General features: G+C 39.7%; 1 protein-coding gene across 5 annotated transcripts in view; it reads right to left on the reverse strand.

Moving 5' to 3' along the window:
* PLD5 (phospholipase D family member 5) overlaps positions 1-27,821 on the reverse strand; it is a 195,685-nt gene that overhangs the window by 142,368 nt on the left and 25,496 nt on the right. The window contains exon 1 of one of the 5 annotated variants that reach the window (XM_033008975.2): positions 14,782-15,482. The exons of the other annotated variants lie outside the window; for them this stretch is intronic. Within the exon in view, the coding sequence (XP_032864866.1) occupies positions 14,782-14,784 (3 nt within the window). The 5' untranslated portion in view covers positions 14,785-15,482. Of the gene's footprint in view, positions 1-14,781; positions 15,483-27,821 lie in introns of those variants that run through there. 5 annotated transcript variants of the gene reach the window in all.

Raw genomic sequence — 27,821 nt, forward strand, 5'->3', positions numbered from 1 at the left:
ATAGCACAGGTGGCAGCAGGACCCTGAGGGCACCCACGGGCCTTACAGGTCCCGCCCGGCCCCCTTGGAGCTCCCCACACCTCCCCACAGCTCAGGACGCCATGTCAGCTCCCGGGGACGTCAGTCCCTGCCCCAGCGATGCCACAGCAGGGCCAGCCTCCAGCTCCCCGTGGCCCTGCCGAGCTGGAGCCACCAGTGCCTAGCACCAGGGCTGTCCCCACCTGCCCTCCTCCCCAGCTGGGGTGGTGGGACAGGCCCCATGGGGAGCCCCCGCTCCGACTGGGCCCTGTTCCCTCAGGGAGCCCCTGGTCCACACGGCGCCCTGGCCAATGGCGCCCACGGCGCAAAGCAGCCTACACCTCCCACAGCAAGGCAAATACCTTCCTGGAGAAGGAAGATGATTTTAGTGCAGTTGTTGATCCCTCAAAGTCTACACCCAAGGATGACCTCACCGATCACAATTTTTAGCGCCATGCCTTGTGGACACAGGGAGGTTACTGCATTGCACGTGGGCTGTCACTGATGACAGAGGGGTCTCAGCTGCTCCTCCTTAGGGACCCCGAGCTGTCACTTCTGAGTGACTGCACATAAGCTGTCCTAATGTTTTAAGTGAAGAATGACCATATGATCTGATTCTGTAGCTATTTAACTTAAATCACATCAAAGTCACACTACTTGTATGCCCTCTGATTGCAATAAACCACATTTACCATGATTTCAGAATGTGTATGTGTAGTAACTTGTTAGGTTTTTTGTGCGCCTGAACTCTCACCATCCAGGAGACTTTCACTGGAGCATCTATTCTGAAGGCCTTTTCCAAGGTTTCTTTCATCCTGCACATCACTGTAGACTGAACTTTAACATTCATCTGTCAGCTTTATCTAGTCACCATTACAAAAGGGACGTATTCCTTGAAAAAATTTAAACCTTTGGGCTGTTCAGTAAATTTTATTCATGGCATAGGAAGAAGAGGAAGATTGAGACATTCCTTTACATAAATCTTTAAAATTTTAAGTCCATTTGTACTTGGATTTATGACAGCAATAACCTACTTGTGTTGCTTGGGTTTATTAAAATTAATGGCCTCAATAAAAACAACAGCAATAGCTACATATAAACAGCACCAACATGAATTCAGAAAACTGGCTCCAATGTTAAAAAATAAAGTTAGTGTTAGCATTGTCTGTCATGACGCAAACAACATCCAAATCAATCTATCAAAAAAGATGCTATCAATCTAAACCCAGCTAGTAATGTATTAGTCCTAGCTTTCAGAAGCATACACTTTTTCTTTATTATGGTACGAGACCTTGGAGTTCCCCGTCCCACACAATGCCAGATATTCTGTGTCAAAGCACAGATTCCAGAGAGCACGTACACTAGATTCATGAAGACAGCAGTTTGATTTTCTACTTGTTTGTTATCTTAAGAACTAAGCTTATCGAGAAAAAGTACTGTTTGTCTAGCATAAGAACAGCTCATATATACATATGAAATCACATAAATCCATAGATATATTTCATATAAACACAAGCAGCAATGCAAATGAGTCTCCATAACTGCATACACAAAGGTAGTATGTATTTTGGCTATATAGCCTGCTCCTCTTTCCCAAATAATAATGGAAGATAAATTAATTCTGGCAGTAACTCACAGCCACCTGAGAAGTCTAGTCCTCAGAATTCTCCCTATTATGCCTTTAACAGACATATTACTACCTCAGTTTTTGCTTGTTTTGAATAGACTCTGATTATAACAAAAGGTAGAAATACTCAGCAAGCTCCCTGAATTGGTATAATTACAAAAGATTTGTATGACTCTCAGTAAATAGGACAAATCATATACTCAGTGTGAGTGAAGCAAGACCCATTGAATTTAATGGAACTGGCACAAAATTCTCTGTGTTGATATCATTGCAGTGAATGAAAAAGTTCTGCTAGTCCCACTGGAAATTTGACAAGGCTGTAATCGATACAGGTCTCTACTAAACAGAATTAGCAACTACCAAATCACACAGAGAAGATAACTGTCGTCACCATCTTAGGGCTAGGTAAAATGTGTCTGTTTGTGGTTGGCCAACACAGAGGACAAACAAATAGAGGCAATCCATTGCAGCTGGGCAATTTCTGGCTATTTCTTTGGCCAGTCTCAACAGAGTAAACATGAATCTGTTCTCTTCTCTAATTTGACAGCAGTCATGCTCTAAATCTAGTCTCTTTCTTCCTTATTCAGGTTTGAGGGCTATTTGCAATGGGTAAACCACCCAGCAGTGAAAATACATGATCTACATCAATTCTGTGAATAATTCAGAGTGTACCCAGCCATGATTCTAGGACCACGGAACCAGCTGTGTAAAAATGAGGTTATTCAAACAGGAAAAAAAAAAAAAAAAAAAAAGAAGAAGAATAAAAAATTTAAAATCAGTTAACACCGTTAAAATAAGGTTCACTAGAATTCAAAAATGAAAATTTTTACAGTGTTATGAAGCTGGATCTCAATCCTAATTTATAAATACATTCTAACATCTCTGTAGCAGACCCACGTTCCTTACACCTACAAATGCAAATCCACTATGGAATTCTTTTCTGGATGACTGGTTTCTAAAACTTAAGAACACCTAATAGGCATCAAGATAGCAAAACATAGTGCTCCTTGCCTTCTAAAATATTGATTCTTCAGGTAGGAAGAATATATTCTAATTCAGATGATGAGTGAGATGTTTTCCATTTTCTCCTATGCATTCTCCCTGCTTTTTTTCATTTAAAGAAGATGCAACATGTGAGACCAATGCTGATAGCACAATTACAGTTACATTAATGCACCATGAGTTTCTTAGAGTAACATTAAAAGCAGCAATGAATCTTGAATTTAGATGCTGAAAAGTTTCATAAGTTTAGAGCATCAGTAATGTAAGCATCTTTGTATTATACAATCTGCAGGAGGAAAGCCAGTAGAATTTACAGCTTTCTCAGAACTTAAGTGATGAACTCAAAAGTATAGCCTGATAGAAAAAGATGTGAAAAATTATTTGGTAATTCAAAACAGCAATCAAAGAACAAGAGTCCTCCCCAAGTGGCTTTTGTGACCAGACAGTAAATTCCAGTGCTTTCTTTTGTGCTCTACACTACCTTAACGTACTGTCATTTTCATTTATGCTTAGCAATACTCTTGCCTTTACAAGCCAAATCACAGATTCCTTGCCAAACTGAAGTCTGAAAAACTCTCTCCTGCAGTAGACAATGTCTTCCACCCCAGAAGTCCAAATCTCTTGGTTAGTTTTTAAGCAAGCAACTCCCAGAACCAATTCATTACATCTGTTGGCCCTGGCTGGAGGAAAAGGATGCGGCTGCATGTCCTGAGGCAGGGCAGTAATATGCAGCCTGGATTAGATCATTTAAGCTGCTTTACAAGCACAGCTTGAATAAAGATGGTCTTGACAGCTTCCTGGATAACCTCTCTGATAAATACAGAAGCTGCATAGAACAGCAGTGATTATGATGCACTGTGGCTATTTAAGCCAGATGCTTGAAGTTGGATGATGTGAACATGCCTTTTATATTTCAGTTTTCAGTAATAATAGAGAGCAAAGATTTGTGAAATTAAAAAATCTCATGGATATGCTCTGTTCTTATTGCCTTCTTATTTTTGTTGAAACATTTGTTAATTCACAGTGATCACTGAAGAACAGAGGTATGATCCTGTCAGTGATCTTCCATGACTTTTAGGCTACTAACTGAACAAGAAGGCCTGTAAACCACTTAGAAAGCAAATACACACTTCTTTGTTGAAAAGACTGAGTGCTTCCTGGATGATTTTTCTAGGAGTGATAGGTGTTTTATAGCTATCAAGATTCATATTATACATCTATCTCAACAGAACTTATCACCAAGACAAACTGAAGTAATAAATCGTGCATACTCTGATCAGTATTTGGAATGTGAAGCACAATAGGCTGCAATTTTAACATTTTGGAGTATTTTTCAGATTTCCCACTTCCACTTCTAATTTGCAAATATCACCCCAGGACTTTTTGCTGAAGGCTTTAGCACCAGAACTCTGGTGAGAACTTTAGCCTCAGCACTGAGCAAGAAAACCCTGATTAGTTCAGGAGATCATCTGTCACCAGTGCCAACTGCAACACAGCAGCAGGATCAAGGTTGTGATCTTGACGATGGTTTGCACACTGCATATAGGTTTCCAGAGCTTGAGTTCATCCAATTTTAGTTGTATAGTTTTCTATGCTGGAAAGAAAATACAGGTCATTTTTCCTGACAACGCTCACATGTTTTGAAGGCAAAGACTTGATGGTACAAGGACCCTACCCCCTCCTCCAACTCATCCCCTCTCCACCCCCCACCCCCAAAGAAAAGTTGTAGCACACTGAAAAAAACAGCATGAGGAAGTTTGGACTGCCACTGTCTAGGGAGCACATATTCCGTGGGCAGGCAGACTATTTCATTTGCCAGAGCTGTCAAGCCAGCCCTTTCTACAAACACTAGCTTAAGACAAAATAAAAGAAAAATTATAATAAAATGTTTTAAAAGCTGCATGCAGAGTGCTGAAGCAAATGCATAGTAATTAACTGGTTTCCTGGGTAACCAAGGGCAAAACGATCAAATCTGCCTGCTTAAAATTAGATTCTTAAATTTACATTTAGACATTTAAGACTTGCACAACTTCCAGGTGTTCTGAGCTGCAGCTGTTTTTATTAACTGCACCTCTAGCAAAGTATGCAATAGTCAGTTCACAGTCTGGTGAAAATAAGTCAGTAAGATTTCTTTTCCAGTTGTGACTTCAGTGTAAAGGATATAAAGGGCTTGATTTGCCAATATGTCGGCACTCACAACCTTCCAGAGTCAAGCAGAAGTGACCTTTCAAAAATCTGAACAAGGTAAGACTCTAATTTTAAGAATTAAGACTAGAGATGTCTGCCTACCTAAAGACAGGTATGAATCCAGTCCTCTGTACTAGAGTACATAACATGACAGCTTAAAATCTAAGTGCCTGATTTAGTGGGGAAATTAATGGCACAAACCCAACAAGAAATCTTGGAAAATTGCCCTTCCCATCCCCCTCTATGTATCTGCATTTCTTGAAAGGGGCAACAGGGAAATAACACGGACGAAGTGGTTGTTTAATACCCTGCATACATCCACTGAACTATTTCCCTCTCCATGATGGACTTCACCTTGCAAGCTTCATATGGGTGCTCTGCATGCTTTGCCAGTCCTTTTGCTTTCTGTGTGTCAGCGTTAGCAAGTATGAAATCTCTGTAATGAGCTGTGCAGCAATGATTTAAAGAATTATTTAGAAATTCTATTTACCACATGAAAAATGAAATGCACACCCTGACAGATGGGCAATCATGAAAGAGGTTTCGGACTATCTACATCATCTTTATCTGAGGAATAGATAAGCTCTTGTGTAGTTTTCTAAACCAAGAATCAGACATCTGGAGCTTTAATTGTTGTAGCTTAAAACTTATTTTTATGCTATTTTTTTTGCATCCTTCTGTGTGCGAGAGGCTGTGTACATGAGAAAGAAAATGGTATTAACAGGCTAATCTGTGATTTCCCATTACAAACAAAACCAATTACACATGCTTTTCTTTGGTTTGTATAATACCAGCCAATTCCTGGTGTAGCATAGTGAAACGAGTGGACTCCTACCAGGTATGCATTTGTCCAGGTGGGTTACAGTGTTATAACAGAAGTAGTATGTTCACGTAGTTCACTAACTAGGATTCAGAAAACAACCTGCCAGTAAAAAAGGAAATAAGAGGTTCTCTCTGCAGTTAACTCCTTTTATTTATTTACGAGAGAGAGAAAATACTCACTCTAAAAATAAAATTAAAAAAAAAAAAAAAATGACAGGTGGTAAACAGCATCTGAATTATGTTTCAACTCTTTAAGGAACTGAGTCATGGGAATTCTCATCTTTCAAAATAATTTGAAATCTTCAGAATGTTATTCTCTATGGTGTTTCCTAGAAGCTTTTCTTCACTAATTTAAGCAAGAACAAACAACACTGTATTTTAATTAACTGTCAGGTACATCCGTTTATATTCTAAGCCTCCTCCAGGAAATAACTATTTTAGAATTTAAGACAGAAGAGTGGGTATGACACAATAAATAATATGCTTCTTGCTGCAGCCTAGTGAGTGTCAGGCCCTAAAGGTAGTAAATAATCTTAAACTAAGCATGGTTTCCTATGTCGTGCATCCATTTCCCTAGAGTACGGTGTCCATTCAGAATTCATGGTTTTGATTTAAAAAAACCCCAACATACATATTTACACTACATAATCTGAGATCAGAGACTAAACAGAAAACACACGTGCCACTACTGAAAATACAAGAGACCTATGTAAGCTCAGGATAGGATCTCCATATCTATATTCTGTTTGCCATATTCAGCTGTGGGTCTCACTTTAACCATTAAAACCAACAGTACCTACTTTTTTTGAAGTTGGCAGTTATATAGGTTTGGGTTATGAAACCTCTTATACTTGAGAGAAATTTGGCTTCATGGTTTTGGGTGGGATTTCTCTTTGAAATTAATGCTGACTGAATGCACCATCCTTCCCCGCAGTTGCTACGATGCAGTCTAGGTCAAAATCTCTGCTCTGTTTTTTGTGCAACATTTAATACCAAAATGTAAAGTAGAACTGTCAAGAACGCTCAATTCCAGTTACTAGGACGTCTCAGTATAGCACAGACAGTTGCAATATACTAACATAATTCTTACTCACTAGCAAAATTTACTGTAAAGCAAACTGTAAAGAGCCTGTCTTTAAAAAAAGAGAACAATTGCTTAACTCTAATTTTTTCAGTTACAATGACATGCATTACACTGGGGTTTGTTTTTTTAAATAATAGTTGAGGAAAGTTATTTGATAGCTTTGGTGAACTGTCTCCAAAGGTAAACTGCTGTGCCAATTCATTTTCACCGTGTGCTTTCCACTGCACTTCTTCAATCAGGCCTGGAAGCAAAATGCCACACAGGAACCTCTTAGCAAAGCAAAATATTCATCAGTGGTGGGCACAGGCAGGGGCAAGGTGTGAGCACAGCGCGTCTTCGGGAGGCTTCAGGTACTCCTGCTGAAGGCTGCTTTGGACAACACCAAGAGCATAGCCCACAACATGTATTTTTGACCAAGAGTTTCCAGGTACACCTAAGCTGTCCATTCTTGCAAACAAGTGTTATCACACACACTGCCTACAGCTTTGTTTGGAGACAGTGAAAACAAAATCCACTGAAGCCTTTTTCTTTCCACAGAAAATAGAAGAGTAGTGGGGAGGAGGAGGGGGAACTGGAATATTTTTTGTGTGTTTAGGATGTGATTAATCCCAGGAAAGTCACAACACACCATACCCAGTAGTAAGCGCTTGCAAGATTTAGCCCTAAACAACTGACTCATTTCTGATGTCTGAGTCACTTCTGAATTACTTTCTAAGTAGCATCGTATATTGCAGCAGGTGAATTAACATCCTCACCTCTTCTGGATGCCTTTAAAGAAACATAGGTATGATCCACAACAGTGGCAACCACACACACTATTTAAATTGTAGTAAACAGACAGGAAAACCTATGTCTTTTGAAAGTTTTCATAGTTCCCATACTTCTGCAAGAGCAAATAATTTTTAAGCTATGAAACAAACCTTTGCAACAGTGGCCTGTATTAGTTCTGTATTAAAATTTAAGTGTAATATGCCAAATAAAAATGTTGATCTAAAATTCCTTTATGAAGACACAAAGGTTATTAGAAAAAATACTGTGTTACAAAAAGAAAACAAAGTAGTCAGAAAACCTTTACACCACTGGTAAAATAATTACACATACTATAATTCCAGAGAAGTATTTTTTTCCCTACAATTACCTATTTCTATAAAGTACTTTCTCAAACAGCATCTTGCAGGTATCTTTTACATACATGAATTATATTGCTCATGAAAAATCTGAAAAATCCTCCTACTTCCTCTCCATCTCTGACTGGAGGCGTATATTATATGTGCTTCCCCACCACCACTGACACAGATCAGAGTGAATATTTCACTGGTTTTGGACCATTAAAATGATCCACAGCAAACACATTGCTTCCATAAGCTTGCACTAGAGAATCCATAAGGTTGCTACAACTGGTAAGACTATTAAGGTCATTCCACATCAACATGAATTAGCAGTCTTTTAGCCTTTATTCACCCTTCAGATTCTTCTACAAATATTTTTACATTTCCTTTTACTAAAAGGGGACTCTTCATAAACAGTGAAGCCAACTTCATTAGTAAATTTATGAAAGAGGTACAGCATTTTGGAGAGTTTTGATATGCTAACAAGCAAAAAATAACTACAGGCATTAATGTAACACGAAGTCATATAAATTCTAAAGTATTGTATATAAAAATTCCTTCTATAACACAGGTAAAAAATTGAATGTTCTCTCTTATGATGCATGGCATAAAAACTAATTTATTCAGTTAGATTGTTTGCATTTGCCATGACTTCAGGGAGTTCAGAACGTGATACAGTAGAAAGATTCATGTTTATGCTGGTATACACTTAAATTTGTTTATTTTTTCCAAGCACTCAACTATATGCGCATGTGTCCTATTAGATTGCAGTACTGCTCCCTGTATGAAGTAAAATACATAAATACTGACCCTGTGGAGAAGTTTTGCTTTGTTTTTTTTGTTTGTTTGTTTGTTTGTTTGTTTTTCTTCAAAGGAAGGAACAAACATTGGGTTTGTGCAACAGCACACACGTAAATGCTGTTATTGCCAGCATCAGAGGAATGAACTGCTGTCACCCTAGAGCACATTCTCAATCCATCCAAAACTACATCCATAGTAACAGTTTCCTAGCATTTTCTTTTCCTTCAAACAAACTTTTAACCCAAAATTATGACTGCCTCCTTTCTTGGAACCTAGCAGTACAGCAATTACTTGTCAACTCCGAAACCATCAAATCCAACAGGATCACCAAGACAAAAAATTCTTTCAGGACTCAATCTGTTAAACTCTTCTGCAACTTCCCAGGAGCCCAAACCGAGCAATTAGCTTTGATGATGAATACATAGATGACCTTGAAACAGAAGGTATACATGAGGCACAGTCAGAGATGAGGGAACTCCCCATCACTTGCTGGTTACAGGACCAGCCCAGCACTGAGGGACAGAGGAAAGACAGTCCACAATCAGCCCAGGCACACAAAGAGGAAGCAGCTAACTACAAGCATCATTTCATGGTGACCTCTGCAGCAAAAATGCTAGCAGAGAACTTAATATATCCTGCCTATAGCATTCTTAGTATGTTGTATTCCTCACTCACGTAGAGCTCATTTTCTCATGATTTGCGTGTGCAAGGAAACCAATTCTCTCTCTACCTGTGCTGTACTGGAAGAATTATTAGATGCAAGTGTTGCTTTTGTGATCGATCCTCTAATAGTGAAATGAAAAGTAGGACTGAAAAAGGTTTCTTTTTAACATGTCTATCACTTTTGACAATCCTACAAAGATAAAAGTAGGAAAAATAACAGTAGTGCATGCAACAAGTTTAGTAGAGTCAGAAAAGAACCTAACAAACTTTAATTAACTTTTAGGACCTTTTCATCATGGAGTTTTCCAGCACTCTAAAATTAGTCACTTCTGTTTTCCCCAATGGAAAGAAAAAGAGGTGAGAAACATTTGTTCTTCTGGCATAAATTTTACAGGACTGTTTCAGCCAATGGAAGATCCTTCATTCTTACCTGAATGAGTCAAAGGCCTGCAGAATACTAGCTCTTTGGTTACTCAAGACTCAATGGCTCAGACAGTTTGCTTGGGCCAAACTGAGTATATATTCTTCCAAAACTTTCTCTCCAGAACTAATGTTGATAAAATCTATACTACATTACACAGATTTTTCTTTTCTGAACAGGAGGGACTACAACAAAATCTGTTAAAGGTATTGACAAGGAAAAAGTTAAATAAAGAGGTGTGTAGCCCTACAGGATCTTCCTTCTTGTCATTTTTCCCAAATGAATCTCCAGTATCAGTCATCACCTGAGCAAATAAATACCCATTATATGACTAAAACAGGGTTCTCTCTATTACTGGATAGGTGTATGTCCAGTCATAGGAAGGGACATGTCAGCAGCCCCTAGCCTAGCAGCCTGACACACAGGCACCACCTCCTATGCTGTGCCAGGGAGAATTGTCACATAAAAGTCATGTGATGAAAGCCACATTCCATCACATAAGGGGAGAAGAGGCTGCAACACATGGTCTCAGAACATCTCTGACCTACCTGAAAGATGAGCACTACTGAGTCAAAGTCATGACTACTAAGAAAGCCATCCTACTATGGCAATGGAGGTAGAGGTGCTGTGGGTTTGAACACAGGATTTTTCTGTCTTCAACTGAGTAAGGATCTACACAAAGCTTGCTGACCTTCTGCTGTGAGTCCCCTTCCAAGATCTTCATGGATCCGAAAGCTTCAGTCATATACCTGAGGTACGTCTTGGTGAGCCTCCGTCACAGTTCCAGGAGAGTAGATGGCATTCACCTCTGAGTTGTCTGCTTCATTATCAGATGATACAATAGGGCTGGCTGTGCAGCTGTATCCCCAGGTGACACAGCAACATTGGAAAACACATTCAAATAAAATGGTCTTAACAACAGATTTACAGTAGACTGAAAACTCAAGTGCAGGATCTAGAGAATTCCTTTAGGTATGGCAGCTTCCCATCACCACTCTGTGTAGTGGAACAAGCCTGGAAATCCAGCCAAACTGTGCATCGTGTCTCCCACCACCACATATTACGCAGCCTCTGTTCTGACTGGAGCACACTCCTTATACAAGCACTGGAAACATCCTTCATGGCACAACTCCATAACTGGCTCTTCTTACATCTGCACACTATCAAGTGGGTATAAAGTTGTCAGTACCCTTTTGTTTTCTCCAAACCTTTTTATGTAAAAGGTCCACAGTAGGTCTCAACCTTAATTATTTACAGTATTCTCAATATGGTCACAAAGCATAAGAACAATTATGTACAGCAAAACATTGCATTGCTATGAAAGTTATAAGATATATGGGCAACAGGATTTTGTCCAGATATTTCAAAACACTGCAAATGCTGCAATGCGAACATTAACCAGATGCAGAAAAAGAGAAATTATCCAGCGACCTTCTCACTTTAGCTTTATTTCTCAGGAAGCTACTCCCATCAATTATTTTACCTAGAGATCAGATTGACCTTTTCCCCTGTCTTCACTTTTCCCAACCTTCATTTTTGGTGGCATGATGGGATAAAAGCCAGAAGGACAGACTAATGCTAAAAGCATCCCTTTTTAATACTTTCTTTGCATTTCACATGGATGAAGGAATAAAATCCTGACTTGAACACAGATGCAGCAGACATGCTAATGCATTATGTAAACCACAGAAATAATTTATAACTTCCTGAAAGCAACTCATTTTAAGTTGTACTACCAGTGTAATGGCATAATTTAAAAGATGGATTTCAGAAAGCAGAACCTGATCTACAGAGTATATTGATAATTAATGAAAAGGAAAATGGCTATAAAAAAAAATAATCCACCATCACAAAAAAAACTATTCCAGTTTAGGAATCCTTGCTTAAACTTTGTTCGCTGTCATGTTTTGTTCACTGAAAGTATTTAGTCTCCATAAACATGGATGCTGAGATTTCAAAACACAAGCTCATTTCATTATGAATAAATTCTAATATATACAAGGAGATATTTCAGCATTACATTTCAAGTAAAGGTCAAAGAGGTTATCTTTATTCTTCAACAAACAATATTTATGGAGCATGCAAGTATGTATTTCACTCCAGAATGATGCACAGACTTACTGGTGCAGTAAACAGCCTGTCGCACGGCTATGACACATCACCTGAACCAAACTGTGCCAAAAGTTAGTTGAGGCATATAAATTAGTACTAAACTCACACACAAAACATGTGATTTCACCAAAGCTGTACTGCATCAGATTTCTTCTGACTAAATCCTTCAAAACTTTCAGCAGTAGCATTACAGGAGCCAGCATGACTACTTCTGAATGAATAAACTCTATTTTTTGCCAAAAAATTGGCAGGAGAACAAAGCAAAAAACTAGAACAGTAAAACCTGAAAATATTAAGGCTTGAATCAACTTCACAACAGATACGAAGCTATTTTTCCCTTCCCTAAACATACTTTATATTACATATAAACTACATATCCTACTTATTTATAGTATACCTCTTTAAATACAGGATCACATTTTCAGGCAGATTATCAGAGTTCTATTGAATCACTGGGATTAAAAAAAGTATTTAACCTAAATACATTTGGATGAATCATGCATCCAGTTGTTGAGTAGGCTTTTTTCAATTTTGCACAAGACAGACACTTAAAACAAACTTTGCTGTACCCAGCATCTCTTGCACTAATCCTAGATGATACTTTATTAAAATTTAGCACTGCAATACTCATGTTAACAACTTCTCAATTTTTCAAGTAAGGCCAGTATATTATTTGTAATTTTAATTTTGTTCCTTATATTTATTAGAAAAAACACTTTGAATAATTAAGCCTAGGTATCTAAAACATTTGAAAAGCTTGCAATTCTGACCTCTTTAAGACCATTTAGTATTGACATTCTGAAAGGAATTGTGTAATTTTAAAATTGTAATAAAGAGACTTGGACTAGCTGTGCCATTTATTACATAGCTGATTACTACTATGGGTGGGGTGGTTCTTTTTTCCATTTTTTTTTTTTCCTCATTCTTTCACAGAAAACTCTTGCCCAGGCAATCTGACTTGAAAGAAATAGATCACTTGTGAACTGCCTGCACTATTTATCCAACTAATCCACGCCAAGCAGGACACAATGCAAGTTTACTTTGGCTTAAGCTTTTTCAAGAGCAAATATGTGGCAGTGCATGAGTGTTGTATTTCTAGAAGGAAATGTTTTCCTTAATTTGCTGTTACTGAAGCATATCTGTATTTGACATACATAGGAACTACAGAATCACACACCTGGAAATATATATAACCTCATTTGTTAATACCAATTAACATAACAGTTAAGTTCTCTGCTTACAATAGAGGTAAGCAGTCAGACCTTGTATCCAATGTTTTCCTGTATCAAAATTTAGATACAAGATAATATTAACTATGAGCACATACTATTCTGACAAGAAACAAAAATGCATTAAAGTCTCTTCAGTACCACAGCAGTATTTAATGGATACTCAACTTTGGGCATTTTTGTAATGAAAATAGTAATAATCGTAATAATAACCACCATGTTTAGATTTATACTAAATATCCTGCCAAGAATCTTACAGCCTGGTTGCCATTCAGTTATTGATTTTGTAATCTATGCTGACTGTTGAGAAGGAAAACATAAATCTTTAACACCCCAAAGTGTGTTTGCAGTCATAACTTGGAATATATAGGTCAAGATAACATTATTTACTATCTACTGTACTTCAGTATTTTATTTCTTGCCACTCAATGAAATCACTTAAAAAAGGAAAAAAGATCAGAAAGCATTCAGTGATAGTTTTAATTCTTGCCTTCTAATTTTCATACTGCTGAGCAACTACAAATACACAACAAAGATAAAAAATACCCAATCAGACATAGTTTCACATCTGCTGTACACTTTTCAAACTCCCATAGTTGCTCTTTTAAAAAATCTCCTCTTCCATTTGAATCACAAAGAGAATAATTTCCCACACATCAGCTGGGCTGTCAAGTAAGCATATTTCAGTAGTCTTCAGTCTTATTTAGTAATTTGTTTTTCTTTCACCCTGATGTACTGTAATTTCATAATCAATGTATTCCTGGTCTTATTATGCACTTAAAATTAATGGCTGAGTTCCCATACAGGAGATTGGGCTTTTTTAAATTGAAATGTGCATCAAGCCCAGTCTTGACAAGAAGTCTTGGGAGTAAATACTCCAAAGATTTGCATCCCCCCCCTTCCAATTCTTTAATACCTAGAAAACTGCTAATAAGAATATCTTTATTGTATCTTCAGGCATCGTTTAAACTACTAACAATATAGGTACCAATTTACAATAATTTCAGATTTTATATTTATGTGGTTTATATTCTACTCCTATCGTTTTAAGATTTAGATCAGAATATTTAAATTGTTACAAAGAATAAAATCACTATCCTAAAAAGTTTTCCTTGATTATTTTTCCCACCAAATAATTACACTAGAGAAACACAATGTGATTAACAGGTCTTCACTGATCGAAAATCCAGAAAAATAAAAACTTCCTGGCTCCTTAAAAGTCAAAGGTATTTACTGAGCATTTCTGCTTCTTTCTAAAAAACAAAACCAAGACCCTAAAACCCCAACAAAAAACAAGCAAAATAAAATATATAAATACACAGCCTGAAGAGCAGTCAGCATAGGTTTATTTGTATGTGTAAAGTCTATGTCAGTGGTTATTAATGCAAAATTATTTTAAAAGCCAGTGCAGCTGTCCTTCTGCAATAAAGCAAGTAGACTGGCTTACATTTTACATCAAATCCTAGTCAGCAGTGTTTCCCAATTTTAAAAGATTTTATATAAGCTGCACAACATGTTCAGTGCCAAAGATATTTGTCACCAACTTGCTTTCCTGATCTCTTCCAGCAAAACATTGATAATGACACTGTATCTTACACACTGTTTTCTTGATTTAAATGCTGATCCCTACTAATTCCATCATCACCTTTTAAACATTCTTTTCAAAGTAATATTCTAGATCTGTTGAAAAGTAAAGAGCTTCTTACCATTCTGATCCAGTATTTTCCCCGTCTCTGGAGTTCAGCAGCAAGGAGCTGTTGCTGTTGCACTGCTTACTAGAGACACCCGAGGCTTTGGAAGCAGAGAATGTTTTATGTGGTTAAAATGTATCACCACTGATTATATTTCAGTCCCTCAATTCCTAGCCTTGATGCTCTGGAAATCAGCCAATCCAAGCGATAAAGAGGTTTGCAACAAGAAGTTGCAGAATTTTCACAGCGAATGCTTCATGGAAATGTTTTGCTTCTTGATACTTGTTTTTTATATCCACTAAATGTTAAAATAAATCCTGGCTCCCTCTTCCCTCCTCCTCTTCTCTCTCTTTTTTTTTTTTTCTTTTTTTTTTTTTTTTTTCAAAATGAGATTCAGATATTGTTCACAAGGGACTTTAGCACTTGCTACAGCTAGGCACAGTGCAGAAAGGCATCATGCCAGATTACGCATACATCTCTGCCAAGATACCTGAATTTTGACTTGCAACACACCCTGTTATTCCAAACATGGATCTTCCTAAGCCAAAGCTCCTAACTTTGCCAAAATACACAGTGTTTTTGTGAGGCAGCCAAATGCCCCTTCAGATTAGCTAAGAGCATCTTCTATTTGCAATGTGGTTGCTCTTTGTTGATTTCTTTTTTTTTTTTGCAAACACTTTTTTCCTAGTGAAGACAAGGTGGTAAATTCCAAAGGGATGAAATGATCAACTGGCACTTCTAGTATACGCTTCTACGCCCATCCGTCTCAAGAATATACATCACAGAAAATTTCTCTGCAGTGCTGTAACTATCATTAATTACTTAGTTAATATTATAACTGTCTTAATGTTCCTAGTGATAACCGAGGATGGTGCTGTGCTGGATGTGATGCAAAACAAACAAACAAACAAGGACAGTCCTGACTACATGGACCTTGCCATTAAAGAACACAGTAAGATATGACAAAGGAGGAGGCAGAAGGAACCAAAGCAGACAATACTGGCTAGTTTGATATGTACTTAGAGTAATATCTCAGCAACTTGACCACTTCCAAGCTTTTGGTCATGACAATAAAGGAGTTTTAAAGAAAGTCATCAAGAGGCTATGAAGACTATCTTGGAGATGTTCTCAAGAAGAAAGCATATTATTGTACTAAAAGAGCATGAGACAGCCTGAAATTTTAATGTATGGATGAAAGAGGATGAAGCAATGCTTCTGCAATGACTGAGAGTTTGTAAAAGTGTAGAAAAGTTAAGAACATGCTCTGTGCAAGGAGGGAAAAGAAATTCAGAAGAGATGCTCATAGCTTTCTCCTCTTCTCTTTGCAACAGGATACGATAATGATTTTCACTGAATCTATTTGAACGGGTATGAGAGTGCAGGACTGGCCTGAAGAAAGCAAGGGAAAGGACACTGGACTAATTAGCAAGCTTGTTTAAAAGGTGAAGAGCAGCTGGATTGAAGTTTTGATTGTTGAAACAGCAATCAAGTTATTTTAAGAAATTACACAGAGAAATAACATTTAGTCATCAATAATGCTGACTATGCTGTTTCTGAACTTAAAGACAAAGTAACTGAGACACATGTAATGGACATCGTGGCAAGATTGTTTTCCAGAGTGACAAGGAAGCAGCAGTAGAGGAGTCTACAGTAGGTCTGTTTTAGCCATGCTGAGCTGTTGATATCTAGCTGAAGAGTCACAAAGCAGCACTCTCTAGTTCTGGCCGAAGAAGAAAGGCCTGGAATAAAGAGATTAATTTGCAAGCCATCATGACAAAGATGAATTTGATTTATATTTACATATGAGATTATCTGATACAAATAGAAGAAAGGGACCAGGGTTCAACCCTTAAGAAACACAGCAAGACAGAGTAGAAAGAGGCACTGAAAGAGTGATTAAGAAGGTAGAATGGAAAAATTAGGCAAAACAGGTTCTACAAAACCAAGAGCGACAAAATTTGAGAAAGAAAATGGACAACAGTATACAAGGTAGCTTACAGAATAAAGAAAATCAGTGTAGAGCCTTGGTTTCACTGATCAGAAAGCTGTCTGCCGAGACTTTGCCTTGAGCAGTTTCAGCAGCATGGAGGGAGCAAGAGATGCACTGGAAAGTGCCCAGTGTCCCATCAGAACTTTGTCAGTGACAGTAAACAATTCATACAGCCATGTCAGTCAGACTGCTCATGGGATTCCCATCGGGGAGGCTCCACTTGTGATGTCACCGAGACCCAACAGACAATTCTGTGAAACAGTTCAGTTACAATCAATCAGGCTACAGAGGGCTTGCTCATTTCAGAAATAAAACCTTTTTCATCAGAATGCTTTCAGCCATCTTGCTAGTCTGTATGAATCTTACCTGCAATTCTTGAAATTTCTGAAACCCTTATATTGACAAAAGATATCTACTGGGATGGTGATCAGATGCTGAATACAAAGACATGCAGCCAAGTTTTGGCCCTGTATGTTTCTACTCAAAATGTGTATGGAACAGGGTGATATAGCCCTATGCATACATGCAAACAATTTTCAACTCTGCCTTTCAGTCAATGAAGCCAGGATGCTTCCATTTTTACTGAACAGTTAAGAATTAACTGAATGCATACAAATTTCAGAGTGAATTCTGGAATAGTCTTCACATATTTAAAATGCACACCCCTCCCAAATATCATCTCCTAAATTCAACTAAAAGACATTTCTATACAGGACAAGCACTATTAACTTTAAACTCTTTCCAACACACACAGAAAAAGGAATGTCCACAAAGGGAAAGAATTGCATACTGATATAACTGCAATAGCTTAAAACTGAACTTCAACTTTTACATCTACATAAGCCTTAAAGATGATATCCTCCCCACCCCCTTCAATTCTTAAAGGATCAACAAGCAAAGGGAGCTTAAATATTCTGGACAGGTCTAGAATTTCTCTTCTTTATAAGAAGAGACCATCTTCCTCACAAGTTTGAGTTAAAACCCTTAATTCAATTCTTGCTGACTGCTTACGACCCTCTCATGCAGGGGCAGGTAAATATTTGCCAGACTTTAACCCTCTCAGCAGATTGTCATCAGGAGCCCCATACTTCAGAAGCTATTTCAAAAACAAAACGTTCTCAAAGGTATCTGATCACATTCTGTAGGCACCTGTAGAAACAGTCAGCAGACCACATAGTTTACACATTTATTGCCACATTTTTCTTAAGCAGTGGCATAATGAATGCTCTAAATGATTAAGGAGCACACACTGAAGCTGAAAAACTGAAGTTGAATTAAAAGTAATCTATTTTTGTGATGAAAAGAACTTGTGTTGCCAGATCTACTCCATTTCACACATGCATATTCTTTGCAGCACGTAAACCTTCACAATAGAGCCCTCAATCTGCAGCAGTTGAACAGTTGAAGTAAGAGGTACCAAACATAAAGCAACTGATCAAAGAAATGAATTTTTGTCCTGGTATAATTTCTTCCATTTTGGCATTTGATTGCTGTCTGAAGGCAGGATGGAAAAACAAAATACTTTGATTTTTCACTAAATGAAAAGTCCCAATAAATTTAAATGTAAAACTGTTCAGTCATTATGAAACACCATCTCTCCCCATAGGTTGTAACAAATAATGAAAAGATCTATGAACAGCTTGCTATAAATAGTTAGAAATAAATTACAGCTCTAATAAGACAAAAGCATACAATATTATTTGACTTTGCAGAATGAAGATAAACTAGGTTACACGTCTGCAGGAATTCTAAAAGTCAGCAAACCAAAACAGACACAAAACCTCAAAGACATCTATACAAAATAGGAAATCTGTCAACAAAAGACTTAGAATTTTCAAATAATTTGATATTTCACAAAATACATAGTTTTTTTTCCCATTCCTTCTCCAAAATCTTCACTCTCAGAAAAGGTCTAAATCCATCATGACAGTTGAGATCTACACAGAATAACAATATGCACTTCTTAATTTTAGCGATATTCCATTTCATCAGGAATGGGATAGCAGTAAACCAGGGCATAACACAATGAAGACTTTTCCAAATTTTAAGGCACCCAAGTAGCTTAAAATCCAAGCCAAACATTTTCAGTATGGAGTTTAGCCTTTCTTAGCCAGATAAACTTGAACAACAAAAATCTGAATTTTATTGTTAAACACTTAGAGCAAACAAAAACGCTCTTAAAAAGTTCAGTGATAATAGAGAGATGGCTATGCAAGACAGGAGAATGGCTATGGTAGTGAGTATCTCTGTGCTTTTTGCCTTTCTGTATAGAAGCCTGGCAGATGACCAGAGCCATAAGACCTACTACTCTGTGGGAGCAAGAACTCTATTCCTATTTTATTTTACTGTGGCATTAATTTCATACTACAAATGTCAAGATTGCACTTCAGATAGCACCTTCTCCATTTGTTCGGGTCTTTTCACCAGGCCCCTTGTTTCAAGATAACCTCTTTCTAACATCCTGTCAAGCTCACTGTGTATTTTGGCTGTCATTATCAAAACTGTTTTTTGAGAATCAAGTTGTTTTTTCCCCAAAAAAAAGTAAGTGCCTATCCAGCATAGCTATGAAGAAATATGTCCAAAGTGGACTCTGAGTGTAAACTAGTAAATTGCTGTACTTTTACGTGCTAAAAAAGTCATGAACATACGCTCAGAAACACATAAATTATCCATTACTACAAAAATCTAACTAGCACTGGAAATCCAAAGCTGAATGACACAACTATAAATGTCAGTTTTTCACTGCTCATCAGTTTCATTGGTGACATGGAAAAGCAACAGGATTTGCAAGAAAAAAATAAGCTGTTGGAGAGAGAGAAAGAAAGAAGAAAGATGGGAGGAAGGAGAAGAGATGGGGAGGAGGTAAAAAACAAAACAAAACAAAAAAACAGGGGCAGAACAGCAAAGTATCTTAATCTGGACCCCCTTCAAAGCTCACTGGATCCACAAATCAATAGCTAGCACAAAGAACCAACAACCAACACCACCAAAATCAAAGACATCACCTAATCTGTTATTCTTCCACACAGACAGCAGTATTTCTCCTTGCAAGAAGCTTTACTGAAATCTCACATATAAGCTACATCCTGAAACCCCCTCACTCATACAATTAATCCATTAATGTCAACGAGACTTTCCAGTGGTAAAGTCCTGTTCTCCAGGAGACTAATATAAAAGCACAGCTTCAAATACTTCAAATTATGTTGTGAACCAAAAATAGAGGATTAGAAGTTCTACTGGCCTTGCAGTAAAGAAAACTTTTATGGAAAATTCTGTTTGTAAAGATTAGGACTTCACACTAGAAGAAACATAATTTCAAATCAGTGTAAATGCATTCAGATATTATGAAACTGGTACAGCATCTATAGAATATCAGAAGCTACTTACTAATTAAGACTACTCAGCAGCTGCCAAAGGATGAAACATGGCCCTAAATGTTTAGCTGTCTTGTAAAGACTGCATGCATTAATCAGCCCTAAACCAATGTGCCAGCTCACAGATCATAACTGGAGCATGACCCTATCCACAGCAGGTGCTTGCTATTTAAATAGGCAGTATCAATATACGGAGGAGGATGGGTCTTCACTGCCATCAAGACCAAACATTCCTTAGAAGTTTCAAAGAAATATTTTTCCATTATTTTGTGAAGTGCTGAAAGCGAAAGTTAAAGGTAAGAGCAGTTACAACAGTTGCAAAAGTAATGCCATCACATTAGGGAAAAAAAAAAAAAAAAAAAAAAAAAGACTAAGAAGAGATAAAGCCTTCTTATCTATCAGATGCAGCTGAAAAAACATATGAGTGCTGCCTCCCAGAGTCCAGCTGCCTGGAAACAACTCTTTCGATTTTGCTGTGGTACACTGATTCAGAGTCCAAGGAAACAAGCCCCAAGAGCTGTGAAGCAATAACTAGACCCTCTGTTTCTGCCAGCCACGGTACCGAGGGGCTCGCACCGGACCACCCCAGCTCGAGCTGTGCAGAGACCATGGCCCCTGCGTTGCCCAAACAGCACAGCCACGTAAAAGCTTCAAAAGGGGGTTGAATCCCTCTCTCTGTCATACGCAGGCGAACGCCTGGCCGCACAACCTCAAAAGGAGAACACGGTTAGTGGGCCCTCTCTCTCCACAGGCCCCAGGATGGCTGCACAGCGCCTGTCTCCCCCCCCCCCCCCCCCACACCTGGAGCAGCCAGGTGGGCTGCAGGAGCCCCTTGGGCCCCCCGGGGAGGTGCCTGGGGCAGGGCAGGCGCAGGAGCTGCCCTGGGAGGGTGGGCAACTTCCCCCTCCCAGCACCAGTACCAACAGGGCCCATGAGACTCTTTCTGCGCGTACTGCAGCCAAACGACTTGGGCCAGCACAGCATTTCTTGGTCTAACCACTGAAATTAGCACGCAACTGTAATCGTATTCCAGAGCAAGAAGCAGATGTTTAAGGGGCCCCGTTTAAAGAAGTTTCAGGCTCAGTCTGTTGTATTTTGAGCACTAACTGGGGATCACTATTTTGCAAGTTTACAGAATGCCCACGCCGAGCATCCTGCCATCATAAAGCCAAGAGATGTTTCTAAAAAAAAAAAAAAAAGCCAGATACGAAGAGTATGATCCTAATTTATTAGACAAAAGGGGAGGAATTAAAAAAAAAAAAATGCCTATTCTCATATATCCTCTTGAAAATGGGGCACGGCCTGTAAATACCGTGTACGTGGAACACCGCGGGTGGAACACCAGGCCGGCCGGCCGGCCGCCGGGGAAGGCGGGTGCCGGCGCCCGCTCCTCCGCCCACCCGCCGGCCCGAGGGCCGCGCTGGCCCCGGTTCAAAGCGGGAGGAAAACGGGCCGGGGCCGGAGGGGCGCACCCCGCCGCTGCCCCCCCTCGCTGCCCCGTCACCCCCCCTCACCCCCAACCACCCACACCCCCTCCGCGCGCCGCCAGGGGGAGGCACAGCCTCGCGCGGCCGCCGGACCCACGCGAAACGCGGGAGCGCGTCGTTAACCCCCAGCAACCGCTGCCGTTAACTCCGTTAAGCTAAGCAAGCACGATCACCGTATGTGCTCTTGAGCACTTAATAAAACAGATTTTTGTACAAAAAGCCTAGGTAATGTATACACTGAAAAATGGCCAATCTCAAAAGCAGCGAATCATTACACAGGCATTAGCATTTGGTCTCCTACGTAACAACGTTAGCTGTGTTGATGTAACTCAGTTTTGTTTCCATGTGAAATTCCACTTTATATAATTTTCCTAGGTTATAAGAGGTATTTAATTCTGCTGCAGTATTCTACCTAACGCCAGTCTCAAACTCGGACAGAAGAGGAAAGAAATGGCAGAAAGACCAAAGGTACTGCCACTAAGTTGAGAATAGTTTGAGACAGATGTGGAGAAATAGAACTGCAGCCAGGGAGACCTTCAGGGCTTGGTGTGACCTCAGGGCTACAATAGATAAGGGTGACCTACATCTGCAGGACTTCCTTGACCGTGACACCCCTCCAAAGCTGTTCTCAGAAAGCCAGTGCCTGCCACAGGGATACATGCTAGAGATGGACGGCTCTGGAAAACTCCAGACAAAGTACAGAGGCACAGCAGAGGACTATTGCGAGGCCATGTGTACAAGAAAATGCTCAGAAAGGCACTGGGTGGCCAAGGCTCACCCTCCTGGGTGACACAGTACCTGACAGGCATGGTGGCACACTCCCAAGCAACAGGGCCTGGAAAGTGACAAACTATTCCAGTGTAACTAGCTCAATGACAAACATAACCTGCTTTAAAAAGCAACACCCAAGCCTCACAAACTGGTTCTCGTGGAAGGGATTGATCCTAAGGAAGAACTGAAAAGTAGCTGACCGGCACCAGCATTTGCTCAGGTACCAGACACTGCAATGCCAAATGAAGTAGGCAGTGCTGATTAAACCCACCTCCAAATGAAAACTGCCGTGAGCAAGAAATTAAGCAGGCAAGCGACTGCTACAGATTTGTGAAAACTTGAGAAGTGTAGGTGTACACAGTGTGCATCTCCAGCACAGGCTGAGCAAGAAATGGTCCTGCACCATGCTGAAAGACATATGCAAGATCAGGATTCCCTTTACCATGAAACGAGAACAGCAGCAGCAAGGTATACCTTAATGTCAACACATACTGGGACTTCCGATCCATGAGCTAGCATTCTCCCCACTACAAGCTCCGTGAGAAAGATGAACTATGAAGATACAATGTGGAGACAGCAATAGGCTTAGAAGCTTATAGAAATAAAATGCTGTGGGATTTGGCCTAGAAATGAATCCTAAAGGGCAGTCATCCAAGGTGCACTAGGGAGTTATCAAAGAAGCCCTAGACATGACATCCAGTCTCCACCAATCCAAAGTGAAAACAGAAGAGCAACACCAAACAGATGACATCAAGCAGCCATATACTATCATGCAGGTATATTATAGACACTTCAGAAAGTCAAGTAAGTGGGTAAGACACAGAAAGACCTGCCTCAAAAAAAAAACACCACCAAAAAAAAGAAAAAGGAAGAAAAAAACCCAAACAAACAAACAAAGAAACCCCCCAACTTTTACCAGTATTAGAGAACAGATTAACAAAGACATTCAAAATAGTAAAGATAGCAGGGACAAACACTCCCATACTCCAAAGGCTTTCTTGATGCTACAAGAAAGTGACTTTCTGAAAAAGTAGTTGGAGAATTACCAAAACTTTTACCAAAACAATGGACTGCAAAACCTGATAGAATCTTACGAAGCAACAGAGCAAATGGTCAGATGGCTGAACAGAAACTACCTTTGGAAATGACAGAACATCTGAAAAACTGCTGATAGCAGCAGATGATCACCTGGCCCACTTGCAGCTAAGCATACAAAAAAGAAGACTGTGGAAGAGTTGATTTTAGTGACAAGGTCTTTTAAAGGCTTCTTAGAAAACTACACAAGCTTCTGAACTAAATTCTTTAACCAAAATCATATCCATGTTGGAAAAAGGAGAAAACTGATTTAAAGGTGGGCCATTTCCTTCAAATACAGAGGGATAGTGTACCTGGAGCTTTTTCCTTTATTAATTGTGGGCAGATAGAGTGAGATCAATGGAGAAAGTCCTTTACTCATTTTACCGAGCTTAAAAAGATGTCCGTTTAACAAAGGATCACAAAAATAGATTATTCCTTGTCCTGAGTGGTATGAGGCTCCTACCTATGAAAATGCAAAGTCAAGAGTCTCACAATAAACTCTGCAATTTGATAGTTTCAAAATTTAAAAAAAAAAAAAAAAACAAAAAAAAAACGTTGCTCAGGAAGAAGTTATCTTGCTTTGGAAACTGAGGGACAGAACTGCCAGTCCAATGGCCAAAAGCTTCAAAACGAACATACATGCAAATCAGATTGACAATCTGCTGTTATACAGCTAATTTTGATCTACCTGGTACACAAAACAGGTGTCTGGACAGCAACATTGCTTCTCACTACAAGTCTGCAAATGATTTATACTTACATAAACTACTGTGGTGGGACAACCCTGGTCAGAAGACAAACACCCATATGCTCACTTCACCCCCTCAGCGGGACATGGGAAAGAATAGGAAGTACAAAGCAAGGAAACTTTTGGATCAAATAAAGACAGCTTAACAAGTGAAGGAAAGAGAGAACACCTCAATGCCAAACCAGCAAGTGACTCAAAGGAAATGTCTCACTACCTCCCACAAGCTCACCAATGCCCAGACAGTCCTTGAGCAATGATGTCATGGTTTGAGCCTGGTCAGCAGCTGCTCACTCCTCCCTTCTCTTCCAACAATGAGAAGGGACAAATGAGCCAGGCTTGGGATTCGAGGTAGGACCGTGAGGGGCAGGTCACCCATTAAGGTCACAGGCAAAAGACAGACTTGTTAGGGGAAGAAAAAAAGAACACAGATTTATTACAGGCACTAACAGAGTAGGACAGTGAGAAGCATTGCAACACCTTGAAAACACCTTCCCCACACCCCTCCCTTCTTCCCGGGCTCAGCTCTGCTCCCGATATCTCTACCTCCTCCCCACAGTGGTGCAGGGGCAGGGAATGGGGGTGCAGTCAGTGCTGCTGCTTCTTCCACAGTCCTCCACAAACTTTCTCCGACATGACTCCAGCGTGGGTCACTAACTTCCTCCGACTGGATTCCCTCCCACAGGCTGCAGGCCTTCTCGAGCTGCTCCGGCGTGGGACACCCCCTCATGCTGCAATCCTCCCAGTGCTCAACCACAACAGCGGGGGCTGCCTTTTCCCACAAGACCCTGGCCTTCTTTGGGCACAGCACCTTGATCATCCATGTGAAAAACACAGGCCATAAATCAATGTCTGCTCCACCGTAGATCTTCATGGGTGGCAGGGGGGGGCTGCCCTGCCGTCTCACCACAGGATACAGGGGGATCTCTGCTCCAGCACACCTCCCCCCTCCTTTCTTCCTCCGTTCCTCCACTGACCTTGGTGTTCACGCAGCTGCAGCAACTCCTCCTCACAAGTCCCACTGCTCCTCACCACGTCCCTTCTTAAATACGTTATCACAGAGGCACAGCCGAATGGCTTAGGTTTGGTGCAGAGGTGGAGCTGACTTGGAGCTGGGGGAGCTTCAAGAAGCTTCTCACAGGGGGCCACCCCTGTATCCCCCTCCCCTGCTACCAAAAAACCCCACCACTCACTGAAACCCAGGACAAATGACCACCATGGAAATCACTCACACACACCCACTCCCCTTCTATCTCTACCTCCAGTTCTTACTGCCCAGTATAATGGTGTATGGTATGAAATACCCCTCTGGTCAGTTCGAGTAAGCCTTTACAGCTGTATCCTCTCCCAACCTCTTTCCCACCCTAGCCTACTCACTGTGAGGGGCAAGCAAGAAACAGAGAAGGCCTTTGTGCTGCACAAGTACTGTTCAACAATAGCTAAAATATTAGTGCATTATCAACACAGTTTTAGCCATGCATCCAAAACACAGTACCATGGAAAAATTAACGAATCCCAGCTGGACACAGTACAACTATTCTGCAACAAAGCTGACTGTCATTTCAGGAGACAGGGAAAAGGCAGCAACCTGAATAACATGGACAGCTTCGTGTACTTGCAAGGTCTTAACATGAGAGAGAACGTTACTGTCTGTCTGAAGTCATCATAGACAGAGCTGATGTTAACTCAGAAGGCACTATGGAGAAGTAAATTATTAATATCAGTTATAACTTAACACATGAATATTCTCAGCTTTGCTCTTTGTAGCCAAAACATTGCTTGCTTTTGAAATGAAATGTTTCTAATGGTTACCTGGGGCCAGCTGGTAAGATGACTTCAATAGCTATACTTAGGAAACAAGAGTGAGAAAGAGCTGATCAATAACGCAGCAAAAACCCCCAAACCAAAGCACTTTGACTTCTCTGAACACATCTTCCAGATAAAAGATCATCTGCTTGTAAGGCTGTGTTTTTCAGTCCAGCAGCAAGCAATTGGACTGTGGAACAGTGGCTGAGTAGCAAATTTAAAAACACTGTATGCTGAAGCATGAGACAGAACAAGAATATACTGTGTGCCTGGTGCATACAGTCATTATGCTGCACTGGAAGAGGGAGAAAGGAATAGTGTGCATTGATAGTAATTTAGATTAATACCCACATTTTTGCAGTGTAGCTGAAAGCTACTGTTCAGAAATTCAACATCAGGTAATGAATAACTTAACGAACTTATTACCAATCAAGCTGAACTGAAGGCACAGCTTAAGTTCATTAATAGTTTAATCACCTAATGATTTTAAGGCATCAGGTTAGTTCCAAGAGGCAAATAAGGCCTGGGCATCTTTCCTGGCCCAATTCTTTGCTGCTGTAGCACATCGACAGTAGTTTCAGCTGTGTTTCACCTGTTGCTGTGTTCCACTTGTTTACACAACTGAAAAATATGGCCTTGAGGGGATTGAAGAGTAACTTCAGCTTGACTTCTCAGGGAAAAAAAAAAATCACTTTTGAAAAAATAAGGGCTCAGGAATATATATATATAAAAAAATCCCGTGCATTACTGAATGAAGTCTTAATCCTCTCCCTTTCTTCTTTTGGGCAACAGTTCTTACATGACAAATACAACACCCCTCCACATTAAAGAAGCCCTGATGATATTTGCTTATCTGCAAAACATTAAGGACATGATTTCCCAGGTGACACTGGTCCCAAAACTCTGCAGAGCAATGGCCGAGTCCTCTCTGAAATTTTACAACTAAATCACAGTGTTACTGCTTCCCACTATTGACTCACAAATCTAGTGCATTCCTGAAGAAGCAGTTTAATTCTACTGCTCAGAATTACTGGATTTCAAAATGCAGGGAAAGGAAAACCACATCTGAGCACAAAGAGGAATGATTTGCAAAATATTACGTACCATGTTGAATGCTTATCTTTGCCACATCAAAAGTCTTGACTGGAGCTAGGAAAAGTAAACAACTTTCACCTGTATATAAAATAGGGGTCACAAAGTACCCCTAAACCCACAAAATTTATTAGCAATGAAAAGCAGATAAAGGATTTGAATATTCTGCCCCAACAACATGCAAAAACTGCGACTAGGAGATTAGTATCCAGCGGTGCTCTCCATGTTACATTTGTTGAGTGCTGTGATCTTCTCTCCAGCCTCATCTGGATAAGCTCCAGTAGGAAAGAGACCCCAATAACTCACGTAAGCAATTAAAAAAAAATCTACAAGTCAGACATCTGAATAGTGAGAACATAGTTGGAGCCACCTCCATATTGCAGCTGGTTGCTGCGTGCTCTTTGCTTTACAGCACAGAGAAGCTTGTCCCAAAAAGCATCACTGTGTTCTCAAATCACACATCTATTCCTGAATGAAGAATCTGAATGATCCAATACTCAGGTTGAATTGTTAAAGCAATTAAAACCCTCTGCATAGTATACAAAAAACTTTCTACCTTGATAATTTTGGGAGGAGAGAGGGAAATTTAACTGTTTTCATTTTTTACAAGGATTACACATAACATTTCTGTAGGCAACAGAATAAAGAATAAATTTCTTTAAGACAGTAGCAGTCTTTGAATCTGCTATAAATAATTTGACCACTAACTGGAG

The sequence above is a fragment of the Tyto alba genome, unplaced genomic scaffold (genome assembly GCF_018691265.1).
Source record: "Tyto alba isolate M040663 unplaced genomic scaffold, T.alba_DEE_v4.0 Super-Scaffold_22, whole genome shotgun sequence".
Classification (NCBI taxonomy): domain Eukaryota; kingdom Metazoa; phylum Chordata; class Aves; order Strigiformes; family Tytonidae; genus Tyto; species Tyto alba.